General features: G+C 42.1%; 1 protein-coding gene and 1 long non-coding RNA gene across 2 annotated transcripts in view; one reads left to right on the top strand and one right to left on the bottom strand.

Annotated features, from left to right (window-relative positions):
- LOC137647288 (uncharacterized) overlaps positions 1-17,573 on the top strand; it is an 84,891-nt gene that overhangs the window by 28,690 nt on the left and 38,628 nt on the right. Inside the window, exons 8-13 of the mRNA XM_068380680.1 lie at positions 626-720; positions 1,229-1,405; positions 7,246-7,505; positions 8,019-8,280; positions 9,248-9,360; positions 9,705-9,848. Coding sequence (XP_068236781.1) covers positions 626-720; positions 1,229-1,405; positions 7,246-7,505; positions 8,019-8,280; positions 9,248-9,360; positions 9,705-9,848 — 1,051 coding nt within the window. The remainder of the gene's footprint in view (positions 1-625; positions 721-1,228; positions 1,406-7,245; positions 7,506-8,018; positions 8,281-9,247; positions 9,361-9,704; positions 9,849-17,573) is intronic.
- LOC137647292 (uncharacterized) lies at positions 1,228-8,023 on the bottom strand. Its single transcript, XR_011045573.1, has 3 exons — positions 7,891-8,023; positions 7,230-7,498; positions 1,228-1,397 (listed from the first exon to the last, which is right to left on the bottom strand). It is a non-coding gene; the product is annotated as an uncharacterized lncRNA (long non-coding RNA).

Here is a 17,573-nt window from a genome sequence, read left to right as displayed (position 1 = left end):
TGCTGTCATGCAATAATTCTGTCTTTTGTAGTCTATTGCTTTTGCTTTTTTGGGAGGAATAGAGTTTTCCCTATTTTCGGGGGAACACTGATGTAATAGATGAGAGGGCTAGTGGTAGCTTTCCGGCTTTCCGGTTTAATCATCCTTAATCATTTATATTTTGTTGAATAGCCATTCGCTACTAATGCTGGAAAGATTCGCCAAAGTTGCCCTAAAGTGTTTTTAGGAGTATTGATACTTTCATCTGGCAAATTTTTTTTTTTATTTCTTTTAGGTTATTTTTTGTTTTTTTGTTTTTTTTGTGCATACAAACTATTTTATAAAACAAAATTTCCGCCTCCGGCAATATTTGGTCGCAAAAGCTTACAAATTGTCTCTGGGCTCGGAAATCAGCATGCCTATTGTATACTTATCATACATTCATTACATGAACTACTGCCGCAAAAGTTCTCTTGCCTGAGGGTACGCTTCGGTACACCATTCTATCGGTTTACTAATTTTCTTTCCTCACTAGGCTATTTTTCCCTGTTGGAGCTCTTGTGCTTATACTATAGTGCTGTATCCTGTCTTTTCCAACTAAGATTGTAGCTTAGCAAACGATAATTATTTTGACTAATACTTCCAGCTGTACAGAGGGAGTGGTTACTTGCAAAGATCGTCCATGTCCACCATACGCTTGCCCATCGCCCAGACTGAAAGATTGCTGTTATGATTGTTATGGTAGGTCCAAGAGACATTTTTCTTGTTTTAAGAGGAGTGGTTGGGTGTGATATTGAAATGCTGGGATTGTTTTTTTTAATTCTGCATGTTTTATATTTCAAGACTTAGAATAAAGTATGAACAATCTATTTTGGGCATACATGTAAATAACATACAGTATAGAAGAATTATTATAGGAGATATAATAGCTATTTTAATTTTCATATGAGCGAGCTCCATTTTAAAACTTCGACAAACAAAATTTCCCTTTTCTCTGGAAATATTCTTCTTTGAGATAATCTAATGTCTTGATTAGTAAACAAACTTCTATAGAATCATCGAAGAAAAATTATTCCATAAATATTAATCTTTAAGGAAAAGTGAAAGAGATTTTAGATTAAATTTTTCTAATGCCCAATATAACCAGATTTACATTGATTGATCAAGTAACTTTGATATTTTTAATGTCTCTTCAAAGTTGAAGAACAGCATTATATTTTCTTCCTAAAATAATTTATTAATTGCCAAGGCTGTAGTTACGCTGAAAAAAACATAGAAAATTACGCTTCCTTCCTGGACCCACTCGACATGTGTCGTACTTGCTCGTGTATCAATGGTCGGGTGAACTGCTACAGAGTTAGCTGTCCTGCAGTAGAGTGCCTCCATCCTGTCACACCCCCGGATTCTTGTTGTCCAGTCTGTCAAGGTTAGTTCTTTAGAAGATCATACCATTAATTCTACGTGGGAAAGTTCTGTTTACAATGTAAGGAAAGGTTCTTTTTTTCACTCCTGATTATTCAAGTAAAATTACTGGTGAACAAAGTTATATTTTACCCCTTAGTTCGGGGATTCTTACCAATACACTTAGTTTTTCATATATTCTCCCTCTAATTCCTTGTCTTTCTTCACCACCACTAGAATGACCGGCATTTCTTTACTCCATTGGAAGGTCCAGCCTTTTTTTAACCCAACTATGTTGTTCTACCTGCTTCATCCGACTAAAATGCCTTTATTATTTTTAACCCCAGTAAAGTGGCTTTACCTCTCTTTACCTTGCTAAAATGCCTTGCCTTTCCTTATCCTACTATAAAGGTTCTTTCTCCTTTCATAACCCCAATATAAAGGCCCTTTACATTACCCCACTATGCTAGATCTTTTTTATCTTCACAAATTATAAGAGAACCTTTTACTTTTCCATACTGTACTATAGAAGGTCTTTTACCTATCCCCTACCCAACTGCAGAGGGCTATCATCTTTCCTATCCCACTAAAGATGAGCTTTTGTTTATCTTAACCTCTTTACTAAAAACCTTTTCCTTTAACTATCCCAAGAAAAAATAATTTTTGTGCGTAGATAGATATTTAAAATTGTAGCAAAATACTGTACATTTTATTAGTATGACTGAAAACTATTTAGCTTTCTTAATTCCATTATAGAATGACTGAGCATTCCCATACCCATCCAAACTATGAAAGACCTTTTATGTTACCCCCTTTCCTTACTTTGAGAGGTCTTTTATCTTGCTAAACTATAAAAAGCCTATTACCTTCATAACCCCACTATAAAAGAACTGTAACCTTCAACCCTAGTACTGTATAAAAGGCCAATTACTTTTCTTATCCAAATTATTAAAAGCTTTATTACCCTGCCTAAACAGATTGTGAAACTGTTTTACTTTTTTTTTTAAAACACTCTATAGAAGGAGTTTTAACATCTCACTCGAATGAGCCCTTTCACCTTTCATTCCCCTTTGAAACTATTTAACTTCAATTTTATTATTCTCAAAGACCCTCTACCTTTGTATCCCCATTAGAAAGGGCCATTTATCTTTTGTATCCTCGTCAGAAAGGACCCTCTACTTTTTGTGTATCCCCTCCAAATTGGACCCCCTACTTTTCGCATCCCCCTCTAAAAGGGTCCTCTATCATATGTATCCATCTCAGAAAGGGCCCTCTACCTTTTGCATCCCCCTCAAAAAGGGCCCTCAACATTTTGCATCCCCCTTAGAAAGAACATTCTACCTTTTGTCTCTCCTCTAAAAGGGCCTTCTACCTTTTGCACCCCCCTTTGTATCCCCTCTCTAAAAGGGTCTTGTACCATTTGTATCCACTCTCTAAAAGGGTCTTGTACCATTTGTATCCACTCTCTAAAAGGGTCTTGTACCATTTTTATCCTCTCTCTAGGCCCTCTATCTATAGTATCCACCCCCTAAAAAGGCTCATTTACCTATAGTATCCCCCTTCCGAAAAGGAAACTCTATCAAGATGATCCTCCCCTCTAAAAAGGATCCAACTTATTGTATCCCACTCTTAAAAACCCTCTACATATTGTATCCCCCTCTCAAAAAGCCTTCTACCTACTGTATCCCCCTCTCAAAAAAACCTCTGCCTACTGTATCCCCCTCTTTAAAAACCCTCTACCCACTGTATCCCCCTCTTTAAAAACCCTCTACCCACTGTATCCTCCTCTTAAAAAATATCTCTACATATTGTATCCCCCTCTTAAAAAACCTCTACCTATTGTATCCCCCTCTTTAAAAAAAAACCTTTACCTATTGTATCCCCTCTCACAAACCTAATACCCATTTTACTCCCTCTTTAAAAACCCTCTACCTATTGCATCCCTCTTAGAAAAACCTCTCTACGCATTGTCTCCCTCTTAAAAACTCTACATATTGTATCCCCTTAAAAACACTCTACATATTGTATCCCCCTCTCTACATAGTGTATCCCCTTAAAAACTCTCTACATATTGTATCCCCCTCTTAACCCCCATTACCTATTGTATCCCACTCTTATAAACCCCTCTACATATTGTATCACTCTTAAAAAGCCCCTGTGTTGTATCCCCCTCTCAAAACCTACCTATTTTATCCCCCTCTTAAAAACCTACATATTGTATCCCCCGCTTTAAAAACCCTCTACATTTTATCCCCCCTATTCAAAAACCTCTACCTATTGTATCCACCTCTTCAAAACCTCTACATGTTGTATCCCCTTCTTCAAAACGTCTACCTATTGTATCCCCCTCTTCAAAAACCCTCTACCTATATTATCCCCCTCTCACAAAACCATCTACCTATTGTATCCCCCTCATAAAAAACACTCTACATATTGTATCCCCATCTTAAAAACTCTCTACCTATTGTATCCTCCTTAAAAAACCCTACCTATTGTATCCCCTCTCAAAAAATATTCTGTCTACTGTATCCCTCTAAAAAAATCCTCTACCTACTGTATCCCTCTCTCAAAAAACCCTCTGCCTACTGTATCCCCCTCTTTATAAACCTCCTACCTATTGTATCCCCTCTTTAAAAACCCTCTCCCCTCTTTAAAAACCCTCTACCTATTTTATCTCCCTCTTTAAAAACACTCTACCTATTATATCCCCTCTTAAAAAACCTCTCTACCTATTGTATCCCCCTCTTAAAAACCTCTCTACCTATTGTATCACTTTAAAACATCTCTACATATTGTATCCCCTGCTTAAAATCATCTACCTATTGTATCCCCCACTTAAACACCTCTACCTATTGTATCCCTCTTAAAAACCCTATACCTAGTGTATCCCCCTCTTAAAACCCTCTACCTATTGTATCCCCCATCTTGAAACCCCTCTACCTATTGTATCCCCCATCTTGAAAACACCTCTACCTATTGTATCCCCTCTTTAAAAACTTTTACCTATATTATCCCCATCTTAAAAATCCTCTACACATTGTATCCCCCTCTTAAAAATCTTCTACAACCTCTCTACCTATTTTATCCCCCTCTTAAAAACCTCTCTACCTATTGTATCACTTTAAAACATCTCTACATATTGTATCCCCCTCTTAAAATCATCTACCTATTGTATCCCTCTTAAAAACCCTATACCTAGTGTATCCACCTCTTAAAACCCTATACCTAGTGTATCCCCCTCTTAAAACTCTCTACCTATTGTATCCCCCATCTTGAAAACCCCTCTACCTATTGTATCCCCCATCTTGAAAACACCTCTACCTATTGTATCCCCTCTTTAAAAACTTTTACCTATATTATCCCCGTCTTAAAAATCCTCTACACATTGTATCCCCTTCTTAAAAATCCTCTACACATTGTATCCCCCTCTTAAAAATCCTCTACACATTGTATCCCCCTCTTAAAACCCCTCTACCTATTGTATCCCCCTCTTAAAACCCCTCTACCTAATGTATCCCCCTCTTAAAAACCTCTCTACCTAATGTATCCCCCTCTTAAAAACCTCTCAACCTATTGTATCCACCTCTTAAAAACCTCTCTACCTATTGTATCACCCGTGTAAACCCCTCTCTACCTATTGTATCCCCCATCTTGAAAACCTCTCTACCTATTGTATCCCCCATCTTGAAAAACCCCTCTACCTATTGTATCCCCCATCTTGAAAAACCCCTCTACCTATTGTATCCCCCATCTTGAAAAACCCCTCTACCTATTGTATCCCCCTCTTAAAAAACCCTCTACCTATTGTATCCCCCTCTTAAAAAACCCTCTACCTATTGTATCCCCCTCTTAAAAAACCCTCTACCTATTGTATCCCCCTCTTAAAAACCCCTCTACCTATTGTATCCCCCTCTTAAAAAACCCTCTACCTATTGTATCCCCCTCTTAAAAAACCTCTCTACCTATTGTATCCCCCTCTTAAAAACCTCTCTACCTATTGTATCCCCCTCTTAAAAACCTCTCTACCTATTGTATCCCTCTTTAAAAACCTCTCTACCTATTGTGTCCCTCTTTAAACACCCTTCTACCTATTGTATCCCCCTCTTAAAACCATCTAACTATTGCATCCCTCTCTTAAACACCTATACCTAGTGTATCCCCCTCTCAAACCCATCTCTACATATTGTATCCCCCATCTTGAAAACCCCTCTACCTATTGTATCCCCCATCTTGAAAACCCCTCTGCCTATTGTATCCCCTCTTAATAAAGACCCCCCACCCATTGTATCCCCCTCTAAAATGGCCCTCCACCTATTTTATCCCCCTCTAAAGTGACCCTCCATATATTGTATCCCCTAAAAAGACGCTCTACCAATTGTATTCTGTCACTAAAAATAATGCTCAACCATTTTATCCCCCCTCTAGAAAAGGACCCTTACATATTGTATCCCCTCTCAAAAGACCCTCTCTATATTGCATCCCCCTGTAAAAGACTCCCTACCCATTGTATCCCCCCTCTAAAGACCCTCTACATAATGTATCCCCCTTCTAAAAAGACCCTCTACCTATTTTAAGACCCTCTACCTATTTTTTCTCACTGATATGACCCTCTACCTTTTTGTATTCCTCACTGAAAGGACTCTCTACCTTTTTGTACCCCTCGCTGAAAAGACCCTCTTTCGTCCACTAATAGGACCTTTTACCTTCCTAGCACCAAGATGAGTTATATTTTACCTTCTTAACAATCCACTATAAAAATAATACTTAATTTCTAAACCCACGCTGATGTAAAGAACTGTAACATCACTATGCAATGCATTTTATCTTTAGTTCATAACTATAAAAAACCTTTCAGTTTTCTAGCCTGTGAATGAAAACCTGTTTACTTTTCTAACCTCATTATGACTTTTTTTTACCTTTTTAACAGCACTGAGACGGCAACTTTGTTGCCCCACTGTAAAACATCCTTTACCTTGCAGACCGGTTTTTATTTTACTGTTTACCTTCTTAACCCCACTTTACATTATCGTTTGTCTTGCTAATTAAACTAAATGAACCTTTTGTCTTTCTAATACCAATATAAAAGACATACTTTTCTAATCCTACTATAAAAGATCTTTTACCCTTCGTAACCTCTCCACAAAGGCCCATTTAGCTTTGTAACCCTCTATGAGACATTTTAACCTAACTCGCACTATTAAGAGACCTTTTAGCCTTCTGACTCACATTATTAAGAGACCTTTTAGTTCAAATAACACTATTGAGAAATTTTAGCTCGCACGGTTAAGAGACATTAAACTTACAAAATTTAATTTAACCAATCCAAGCCTCTCTAAAATGCCATTTTAATTTTCATGAAGACCATTTGCCTTTCCCAGTTCGGCTGATAAGTCATGAATTTTTTTAATCTCACTAAAAGACTTTTTGCCTTTCCTATCCCCAATAAAGTGTCTTAATTTTCTTTACCCTACCAAAAAGGTCTTTTACCTTTGTTAGCCTTGCTTAAAGGATTTTTACCTCTAGCTACACTATACTGTAGAGGGCCTTTTATCTTCATAAACTACACTATAGAGGGTCTTTTAGCTTTGTAAATCGCACAATAAAAGGCTTGTTACCTTTCATAACCCTACTAACAGGAATTTTTAAATTTCCTACCACTAAAATTATCATACCTTTGGTATCATTAACCCACACCCACAAATAGTCATACCTTTCCTAACCCCACTTAAAGGCAATCTCTTTGCTAATTCCACCAAAGCGCCTTCCCTTTTTTTTCATAAGGAAAAAGAAAAATTATATTAAAAAACATTACCCTTCTTTTTCCACTAAAAAAACTTTACTTTCCTTACCCAACTCCACGAACAGAATGTGAGTACGAAGACGAACTCTACTTCGATGGCGAGACATTTGAAGCTTTCTATGATCCTTGTACCGAGTGTCGCTGCGATTACCCAGACATCACGTGTTATCCTCGGTACTGCCCAACGCCAGTGTGCACGTATCCTTCGCCAGATGCCAACGGGTGTTGTCAGATGTGCTACAATTGCTTGTTCGAAGGGGAACTGTATCACAATGGACAGCACTTCCCAGATCCAACCGATCCCTGCTCTCAGTGCTCCTGCAGGGCAAGTAGTTATTAACAAAACAGTTTTTTTCTTTATCTACGGTTATTTGTGGAAATATATTTCTCAAGTAGGAAAACTGGAGACTTGTATTTTTGCTGAAGCTATAATAATGGTATAAAACAATCTACACTAAGTACAGGTACTAAAGGGTATATATGATATGTTATACATACTGAATGTGAAGGATTTTTTTTCACTATGCTCTCTACATCATTTACCTTTTCAAGAATTTGGAGGAGTGGCCCTAGAAATACTCATATGAGTTAAAGTAACAGGATAATATAAGATTATAAAACTAGAGAGAGTAGAATTACCAATAATTCTCTTCAGAGTATCCATTTCACTTTTCCTCTCCTTAACTCTTGTAATTTCCTTCTTCACTCACCTAGTATTGATGTTTATTTTATATTCCACTAGCCTAGCCAAAAATGCCCGTTGTTTGTTTGTCTGTCTGTGTCTGAGTCTCTGTCTCATGCACATACTTATAAATCTTTCCACAAACTCTTCAACCAGATGGGAGAAATCCAATGCACAGCAATTCCCTGCGACCGTCCACGGTGCCCGTATCCCGTGCCGGGTAAATGTTGCCCAGAATGCGGTTCCGGCTGCCAGTATGGAGACGTTCTTATTCCGGACGGCGGCATGTTCCCTGCTGCCATGGCCGAATGTCGGGATTGTATTTGTCACGCCGGATTTGTTACATGCGTGCCCCTGAAGTGCCCTAGTGTCTTTTGCACTCATCCTTCGACGGTTGGGTGTTGTCCTCACTGTGAAGGTAAGAGTTTTACGTTAACTTACACCATATAAACCTCTCAGTCAATAAGTTTTCATCTATTTAGTTTTGTCAATTTTTTGTGGTTTTAAGTCAACATTGAATTGTAAGATTCTATATGGTTTGTTTATCATTTAGCACTTATCAATAAAAATACTTAACATATGTAGTACTATCTCATTCAAGATTATACAAAATTCAGTAAAGGATTTATGAATTTAGGGTATATAAATTAGTTCTGCACTGGGACCAGCGAGGGCATTCAGTGCGAAGTGCATCTATAGTAAAAAACTAGTTACACTGAGGTAAAAGTTATAAGAGGTTTGGCAGCAAGATGGAAAAAAGAAATGAGGACTGGATGGAAAGTGAGTGGACATCTATGAAGGAAGCGCAGCTAGGGACAAAAGTAGCCGAGCTTACAGTAAGGTACACTGGTGGCACTATTCCCTACAGAGAAAATGAGGCAAAGGCCTATGAATATTGTATTATTAATTTAATTCCAAATTTTGGTAGGTCAATAAATGTCTAAATAGATTTTCAAACAAAGTATTCAGATTTTTTTCCCTTTACTGTATGTCATTATTTCAAATCATTCATTGATCCAAAGTAATCATTTACTCATTCATTATATTATCAAAATTATTATTATTTGAATCAAACTTACCACCACCCTAAGGATTTATATCCTTATGCTCTACCATTATTCAATAGCAGTAGATAAAAGCTGGTCTTAATCCAGCGTATTGTTAAAAGTCTATGGTATAAAGAATGAACCTTGTACACACAAGGGATCATGTGCCTAAAACAGCCTTAACTTGTTAATCAATGAGCGTGATTTTCTTACATGGGTGGTTATATTGATGGAAAGACATCAAGACTCCGTCATAGCTAAGTGTAGCAGATAAACCTACCTTTCAGCCAGCATGGGCTCTGACCCCTGTTAAGTCTGTGATTTGGTTGTCCTCAACAGATTGCTTATTTGAAGGGCGTGAAATCGAAGACGGAATGGTGTTCTCCCACCCAGGAAAGCCTTGCGAGGAGTGTAGGTGCTCTACAGGGTCAGTTACTTGCAATCCTCTGAAGGTCAGATATTCTTGAAACTAGAAGTTTAATTTAATTTGGTTTGTGTATTTAGAAAGAGAGAGAGAGATTATAGATTCATGATTCTATATTGGAAAAAACAGTGTTTCTCAATTACAGATTCTAAATTTTTAAATTTTTTTCAAAGCTGTTGTGATTTATATTGTATATTTACACTGCAAGCAAGTAATAACCAATTATCATTGCTGAAATTAAAGCTATTTATTATCAAATTAAAGTAAGTAATAATCATCTATATCTTGTGTATGCAATAAAACCATTGTTGCATTGCCAGATTCAATCAACCCATTACTTTGATTATTTCAAATGTCTCTACTCTTACTTAGTGCCCAGAAGCTCCTTGCACACATCCACGCATTGTCAACTGCTGTCCTTCCTGCTCCGTTGGCTGCAGGTACCATGATACCTTACTGGAGGAGGGGGAAACTATTTTCTCTCCCAGTGACCCTTGCCATACTTGTCTCTGTAAGGTAAATCAAACCTTAGTGCCAAAACTGTTCTGTCTCAACAACATCCTCTTAAAAAGAGATTTAGATTATAACTAATTTCTAAAATCTACTTTACGGTTACAAGTTTAAAAGCCAATTTCATTTGAATCGTGTTATAATAAATACAGTCTGGTTTGCACTATACATCACTGCAGTGTAAGTGGTTGAAATTTGACAAAAATCTATGTTCTAGCCCCCAAAGTTCCACAATTTGATACACATTCCTAGAAAAAGTAATGGTCTCATTTTTGACACTCTCAATTGTTATTAAGCGTGTGCTAGCAGCTTATACAGTCATTGCCTCTTTGATGTTAAAGTTTTACAAATGTTGCAGCTCCCAAAATGACAAGGTATATTAAAAAATGTAAGACTGGAAGATTATCTTATGTTTTTGGGCTCAAGCCATGTCGTCCTGATGGAAGTTCCTATTGGGTAGCTTCCTAGGGTATATTACAACTACGGCGATATTCCCAGAGAATTTACCTTAAGGTACCAGAATTCTAACTCCTGGAGCGAATATCCCTAATGAAAGGGATATCGCGACATATCAGAGGACGTATTCTTGACACGCCACATGGCAATCTGCGCCCCAAACAGAGATAACACATCGAGGGGTCAGTTGGCAAGAAACGAAAACGGGAAAGAAAAAGGGGGAGCCGCTCCCAAGGCTCCCTCTTCTCCAGTTTCGTAAGCGTGCCTGGCGCCAATCCTGGCGCCATCTGTATTCCTTTTTGCGTAGCTTAACAACTCGAAGGTTTCTGTACGAGATGATTCCTTCTTTTGTGATCTAGCAGACTAGTCCTTGTTGCTGTTCTCGGTGGGAGGATAAGTTTTTTTCCCTGGGAGTAGCAAAACCTTCCTTGCTTTGGTTCTTGGGAGCTGGCAAGTATTGCTGGCCTCCCTCCTTGGATCTCCCTTAGGCTAAGATGAGTTTCCTTGGCTGCGGGTGATCCTTCACTAAAGCAAGGTTGGTAGGACCCTCTTTTGTCCCTTCCCCCTCTATCTCCGTAATGGCCTAGCCATTACAGTACTGTACGTCATTCTACATCTGGACCTAGGATAGGTTAGGATGTGGAATTGACTCAGTCCTTTGCCGGCCGGCAGAGTCTGCCGGCCGGCAAGGGTCTTCTGCTTGAGTGCTGCCCGGACCTCCCTTGGTCCCTCATCCATGCCTGCCTGTGAGTCAGACGGCATTGGTCAGGAAGCCTGAATTAGATTCTCCCCTTCCTTATCTGCACTCTTTCGGATTGCCGGGCTTGGAGGTTGTTTACGCTCTTATCCCGGCATCCATTCTGTTTTCTTCTAGTGCTGTACCCGACCCAGCTGCCGGCCTATGAGGCCGGCAGCCGGGCAGTCGTAGTCCTCTGGTTCTTTTGCTGCTGGCTGGCATCGGTTGTGTACCTTTGCCAGCCGGCTAATGTCAGCCCTTGCCTGCCGGTCGCCAAGAGTGTGGCCGGCAGCCGGGTGCTACTTTGTGTAGCCGACATGGGCTGTTGCCGGCCGGCACATGCATTTGAACCAGCGTTCTGCTGCCTTATAGCTGTTAAGTAGTATACTTTAAAGCTAGTTATGGTGTGTGCCGGCCGGCACATTACCTTCTATACTGTACCAGTATTCTTCAGTATAACATATACTGTAAGAGGAAAACTATAGTATAAGTTTTGGTACAGCACTGTGTGTTCTAACACTTTTGTGTTGTCTTGCACAGCCCTTTGCTGTTGCCTTAGAGATAAGAAAGTGAGTTCTTTCTTGTCTATTATCCAGGATTTTAAAATCATTGCTTAGGTGTGAGCTACATCTGTTTCCTCTGGAAACTTTTCATTGGTTATTCTAGAAGAGATTAACCATACGATTTTATTATCTGGAAGGCTGCAACAATTGGTTGTGAAGGAAACACAAGTGTGTGTCTTTCCTTTCTGAATTGTTATGCTACTATGCATATCCAGTGATACATGGTTCACTTGATACTCATGGAAATCTCTTCTCTTTACAGGAGGACCCTCCGAAGTGCGGAAGTGTTTTCTGCAACGTCCGCAGTAAGAACCTCTGCGGACATGAGTTTTGTAGGAGGCACTCAGCATGCGCTGTCTCCAAGGGTGATCTCCAGTATTGGGACCCTCAGGTATGTACCGTGTGCACTAACCTGATTACTGAGGCCTTTGATTCCCCTAGGACGGCGGAATCAAGGGATATAGCAAGGGAGAAGCTTCGTACCTGGGTAAGGGGCTTCCAGAAGAACACCTCTGGACCTTATCTTCCAAGTGAGAAGATGAGGGCGTATCTTTTCCCTAGGGCATCAGCTGATGCAGTGATTCCCCAGCCTCAAGAGGAGATCCCCCAAGTTCAGATCCAGGTGGATGCTGAAGTCACGGTCGCTATGCAAGACATCCAGTTGGATGACAGGATGTCTGACGTGGACGAACGTCTGGAGGAAGACCTCCTGGCAGAAGCCCAGGATGAAGTTCAAGCCCCAGACGTTGTAGAGGAAGAGGTCGACGAGGTGTCGGCTACTCCGGTTCAGATCCCGGAGCCTATTCCCTCAACATCGGCCGCTCTCCCAGTAGAGCTGGGACAGGCCCTCTCCTCCATTGTTGGAATGATCCAACAAATGCAGAAGGAGAATCAGGAGAAGGCGGCTGCAATGGAACTGCAGATGCAGAGACTTGCAGCATCACATGGGCCCCAGAAAAAGCTCAATGTGAAAGACCTTCCCTTGTGCTCAGATGCTAACCCATGGAGGTATGCTGAGCACATGCCGATGACGACTGGAAAGATCGTCATCTCGGATAAGTTGGGCTCAGTTCCCCTAGAGGAGGTGGAATTCTGGCCCAGCAAGGGGTCATATCCGGACTGTTATGTCCGGCTGAGGAAGGAACCAGCTTCAAAGGAGGAGACAGAGCCGAAGGAGGTCATAGTGATGGACCATGCTAAGGCTCAAGCTTTGCTTTCATCCTCGATGAAAGAGAGGGGCTTCTCGAACTCAAAGGTAGCTGCATTGAGTAAGAAGCTCCCTTCCTTTGTGTCCTCTCCTGCTAGAGCCTTCCCCTTTTTACAGAAAGGGATTGCGACTGTACTAAAAGCAGTCGAGGCCGGCAAGCCTTGCCCCTCCCTGAAGGAGTGTAAACCCTTGTCGCTGGCCCTGCCTATGGACCACAAAAGACTGGAAGGATGTCCATCTTACCTTCTCAGTTGGGAAGTTGGAGGCTGATATTGCCGGACGTCAGTTCGGCGAGGACCTCCCTAAGCTGTCTGACTTTCTTTTGCGGAGAGAGCTCGAGACAAAAGAAAGACTGGCTGCCTCAATGTCTCTTCAGACTACTCTTGAGACGATGGCAAGTGACCCCAAGGTCCATGAAATGTTCATGGTAGTGGCCAAGACTCATCTGGCCACAGTGACGAAGGATCTTTATGGCTTCGTCAAGGCGAGGAGAGCTTGTAGGGAGTTCGTGTTCTCTTCGGCTACGGTGAGGCACGAGCCAAGGAAGCTAATCTCCTCCAACATTTGGGGGAAAGACCTTTTCCCTACCGATTTGGTCAAAGAAGTTGTTGATAGGGCCGCCACGGAGAATAGAAACCTTCTCCAGAAGTGGGGCCTGGCTAACAAAAGAAAGTCTTCCCCGGATGAGGGTCCTCAACCAAAGAGCAAGACTATGAGGACTAGGCTACCGTCTCGACCAGCCAAGCCTCTTAAACAGCAACAGCAACTGCAATTGCCATTGCCTTCAGTGCCCCAGTTGGTGGCACAAACCCCGACCACATTTCAGTGGGTACCCCAGGCCGTGTCGACACAGTCCACGGCATTCACCCCAACGTTCGAAGGGCAGTCTACTTCCTTTCGAGCAAAGCCTAGAGGAGCAGCCAGAGGCTCGTCTAGGCGCCCCTCAAGGGGAAGGGGATTCAGGGGTGATCGCGGTTGGGGAGGCAAGACCTCAGGACGGCAGTCCAAGTGAGATGATGCTGGTAGGAGGGAGACTTCAGAATTTTCGGGATCGGTGGACCTTCGATCCCTGGGCCCACAGCCTACTCAAGAACGGACTGGGCTGGAGCTGGTACAGCACTCCACCCCCGTGCCCTCGGTTTTTCCAACACTCCACCCCCGTTCTGGAGGAGTACGTTCAAGAACTGTTGGAGAAAAGAGTGATCCGAAGGGTGAAGTCCATCAAATTCCAAGGGAGGCTGTTTTGTGTTCCCAAGAAAGACTCGGAAAAGCTCAGAGTCATTCTGGACTCGTCGCCACTCAACAAGTTCATAGTGAATTGCAAATTCAAGATGCTAACACTGCAACACGTAAGGACCTTACTGCCCAAGAGGGCATATTCCGTCTCCATAGACTTGTCGGACGCCTATTGGCACGTTCCAATCAACCGTCGACTCTCCCCCTACCTAGGGTTCAGGCTACAACGAAGACTATACGCCTTCAGAGCCATGCCATTCGGGCTAAATATAGCCCCAAGGATTTTCACGAAGCTTGCGAGCGTAGCTCTCAAACAATTACGCCTAAAGGGAATTCAGGTAGTAGCCTACCTGGACGACTGGCTGGTGTGGGCAGCATCCAAGACAGAATGCTTGCAAGCTTCCAGTCAAGTGATCCAGTTCCTAGAGTATCTAGGCTTCAAGATCAACAGAAAAAAGTCTCGACTTTCTCAATCTCAAAAGTTCCAGTGGTTGGGAATCCACTGGGACCTAATGTCACACCGTTTCTCCATCCCGGCGAAGAAAAGGAAGGAGATAGCGGGTTCTGTCAAGAGACTTCTAGATTCCAAAAGGATATCAAGACGCGAACAGGAGAGGGTACTGGGCTCTCTCCAGTTTGCTTCGGTGACAGACCAAGTGCTAAGAGCACAGCTAAAGGATGCAACCGGAGTTTGGAGAAGTTATGCATCAAACGCACGAAGAGATCTGAGAAGACCAGTTCCGCTTCGGCTGCGTACTCTTCTCAGGCCTTGGTCCCAAGCCAGACATCTAAAGAAGTCGGTTCTTCTTCAGCCACCTCCCCCGTCGGTGACGATTCACTCAGACGCCTCGAAGGAGGGATGGGGAGGTCACTCTCATCGGAAAAAAGTCCAGGGGACTTGGTCCAAGCTATTCAAGACCTTTCACATAAACTTTCTAGAAGCTATGGCAGTGCTCCTTACCTTAAAGAAAGTCTCCCCGCGTCACTCGATCCACATAAGGTTGGTGATGGACAGCGAGGTAGTTGTGAGATGCTTGAATCGACAAGGATCGAGGTCACCACCTCTCAACCAGGTGATGTTGGCCATCTTCCGATTGGCGGAAAAGAAGAAGTGGTACCTGTCGGCAGTTCGCCTTCAAGGAGTCCGCAATGTGACAGCGGACGCTCTATCCAGGTTCACACCGATAGAGTCGGAATGGTCCTTAGACGCAGGATCATTCTCCTTCATTCTGAATCAAGTTCCAGAACTGCAGATAGACCTCTTTGCGACGAAAGACAACAAGAAGTTGCCCCTGTACGTGTCCCCGTACGAGGACCCCTTAGCGGAAGCAGTGGACGCGATGTCCCTCGACTGGAACAGATGGTCCAGGATTTATCTGTTCCCTCCTCACAACCTTCTGTTGAGGGTCCTCAACAAACTGAGATCCTTCAAGGGGGTAGCGGCTATAGTGGCCCACAAGTGGCCGAACAGCGTGTGGTTCCCCCTGGCATTGGAACTGTAGCTGAAGTTTGTACTGCTACCAGATCCAGTTCTGACCCAGCGAGTCCAGAAGTCGACTGTCTGCGCTTCATTACAGAAAACCCGGACCCTGCAGCTCATGATTTTCTCTCCCTAGCGGTGAGAAAGCGTTTCGGGATTTCGAAAGCCAGCATAGACTTCCTAGAGGAATATAAGAGCAAATCCACTAGAAGGCAATATGAGTCATCTTGGAGAAAATGGGTGGCCTTTGTCAAGGCGAAGAATCCGCAGGAGATCTCGACAGACTTCTGCTTATCTTTCTTCATCCACCTCCATGGTCAAGGGTTGGCAGCTAACACGATTTCGGCGTGTAAGTCTGCTTTGACAAGACCCATTCTATATGCCTTCCAGGTCGACCTCGGTAACGAGATCTTTAATAAAGTTCCGAAAGCCTGCGCTAGGCTCAGACCTTCAGCACCTCCAAAGCCCATTTCATGGTCTTTAGACAAAGTTCTTCATTTCGCTTCTCTGTTGAGCAATGAGGAGTGTGCGTTAAAGGATTTGACACAAAAAGTTATTTTCCTATTTGCACTCGCATCCGGGGCCAGGGTTAGTGAGATTGTAGCCCTCTCGAGAGAGGCAGGTCGTGTTCAGTTCCTGGATGGGGGAGAACTGAACCTGTTTCCGGATCCTACGTTTCTCGCCAAGAACGAGTTACCCACCAACAGGTGGGGGCCCTGGAGAATCTGTCCTCTGAAAGAAGATGCATCTCTATGTCCAGTAGAATGCCTAAAGGTCTATCTTCGTAGAACTTTAGACTTCAAGGGTGGTCAACTATTCAGGGGAGAAACATCAGGCTCAAATTTATCTCTGAATCAACTCAGAGCGAAAATCACATATTTTATTCGCAGAGCGGATCCTGACAGTACACCCGCAGGTCACGATCCGAGGAAAGTTGCCTCATCCTTAAATTTCTTTAATTGTATGGATTTTGAACATCTCCGTTCATACACTGGCTGGAAGTCTTCCAGAGTGTTCTTTCGCCACTATGCGAAGCAAGTAGAGGAACTAAAGAGATCTGTGGTAGCAGTGGGTCGCGTCGTTAACCCTACTGTTTAACTCTGCGAGGAACAGTGGTTTTAATTGGGACGATTAATTCCAGGGTGAGTGTGTAGTTACATACGGTACTACAAACTAAGTGAGGGCACTGAGTTGCCCACATAGACTGTTCCATTTCCAAAGGTGAACCTACCATAAGTGCAGACATGTGTGCCGAGCGTTTTCTAACGCTAATGTGATTGATTTGTAATACAGACTTTTATGACTTTGATACCTCGGTATCTTAAAAGTGGCAATAATGTTTTTCTTTCAGATAAACAAGTTCTGTTTACTATCATACTTATGCTTAAAGTTTTGGGTTATCCTCTTCTTATATATATATATATATATATATATATATATATATATATATATATAAAATTGTTGTTAACCTGTCTATTTATTGTTTGTCAATAAACTTGTTCTTGAGAACCTTGCGTCTCCTTCACCTGTGTCAATTTATTGGTATAATTGAGCATTCATTCTATGTACGTTATCTGGGATAATTCTAATAGAATTGTTCCTTTATGCAAGCTATGTTGCATTGGTTTATGCTTTCCCTTAACGGGAGGATTCCGTCCCAGAAGGGGACGGTGGCGGTTTTACAAGTTTCCTCCTATGCGGATATAAACCTTTGTCCAATACAAGAATTGTGCGGGGAACTGGTCGATATTTCATATTGACGCAGTGGTTCTTTACAAACTATGCTTTACTTAATATAGACTTTTCCAGAGTCTAGTAGGACTCTTCCCTGTAGGGGGCAGGAAGCTCTAACATGGTTTATAGTTGGTTGAAAAGATGTATAACGGTAACATCTTAGGTCTCTAGGTCTAGTTGACCCGGGAAAAATTACCTCCGGGGAGTACGGCACGTTCTGAGAATCCACAGATACAGTAATGCTCTGGTATACTTCCATCAGGACGACATGGCTTGAGCCCAAAAAACGGATTTTGAGCGAAGCGAAAAATCTATTTTT

The sequence above is a fragment of the Palaemon carinicauda genome, chromosome 9 (assembly GCF_036898095.1).
Source record: "Palaemon carinicauda isolate YSFRI2023 chromosome 9, ASM3689809v2, whole genome shotgun sequence".
NCBI classification, from domain to species: domain Eukaryota; kingdom Metazoa; phylum Arthropoda; class Malacostraca; order Decapoda; family Palaemonidae; genus Palaemon; species Palaemon carinicauda.
Note: the sequence above shows the minus strand (reverse complement) of the source record. Positions and strands in the feature narration are given on the sequence as shown.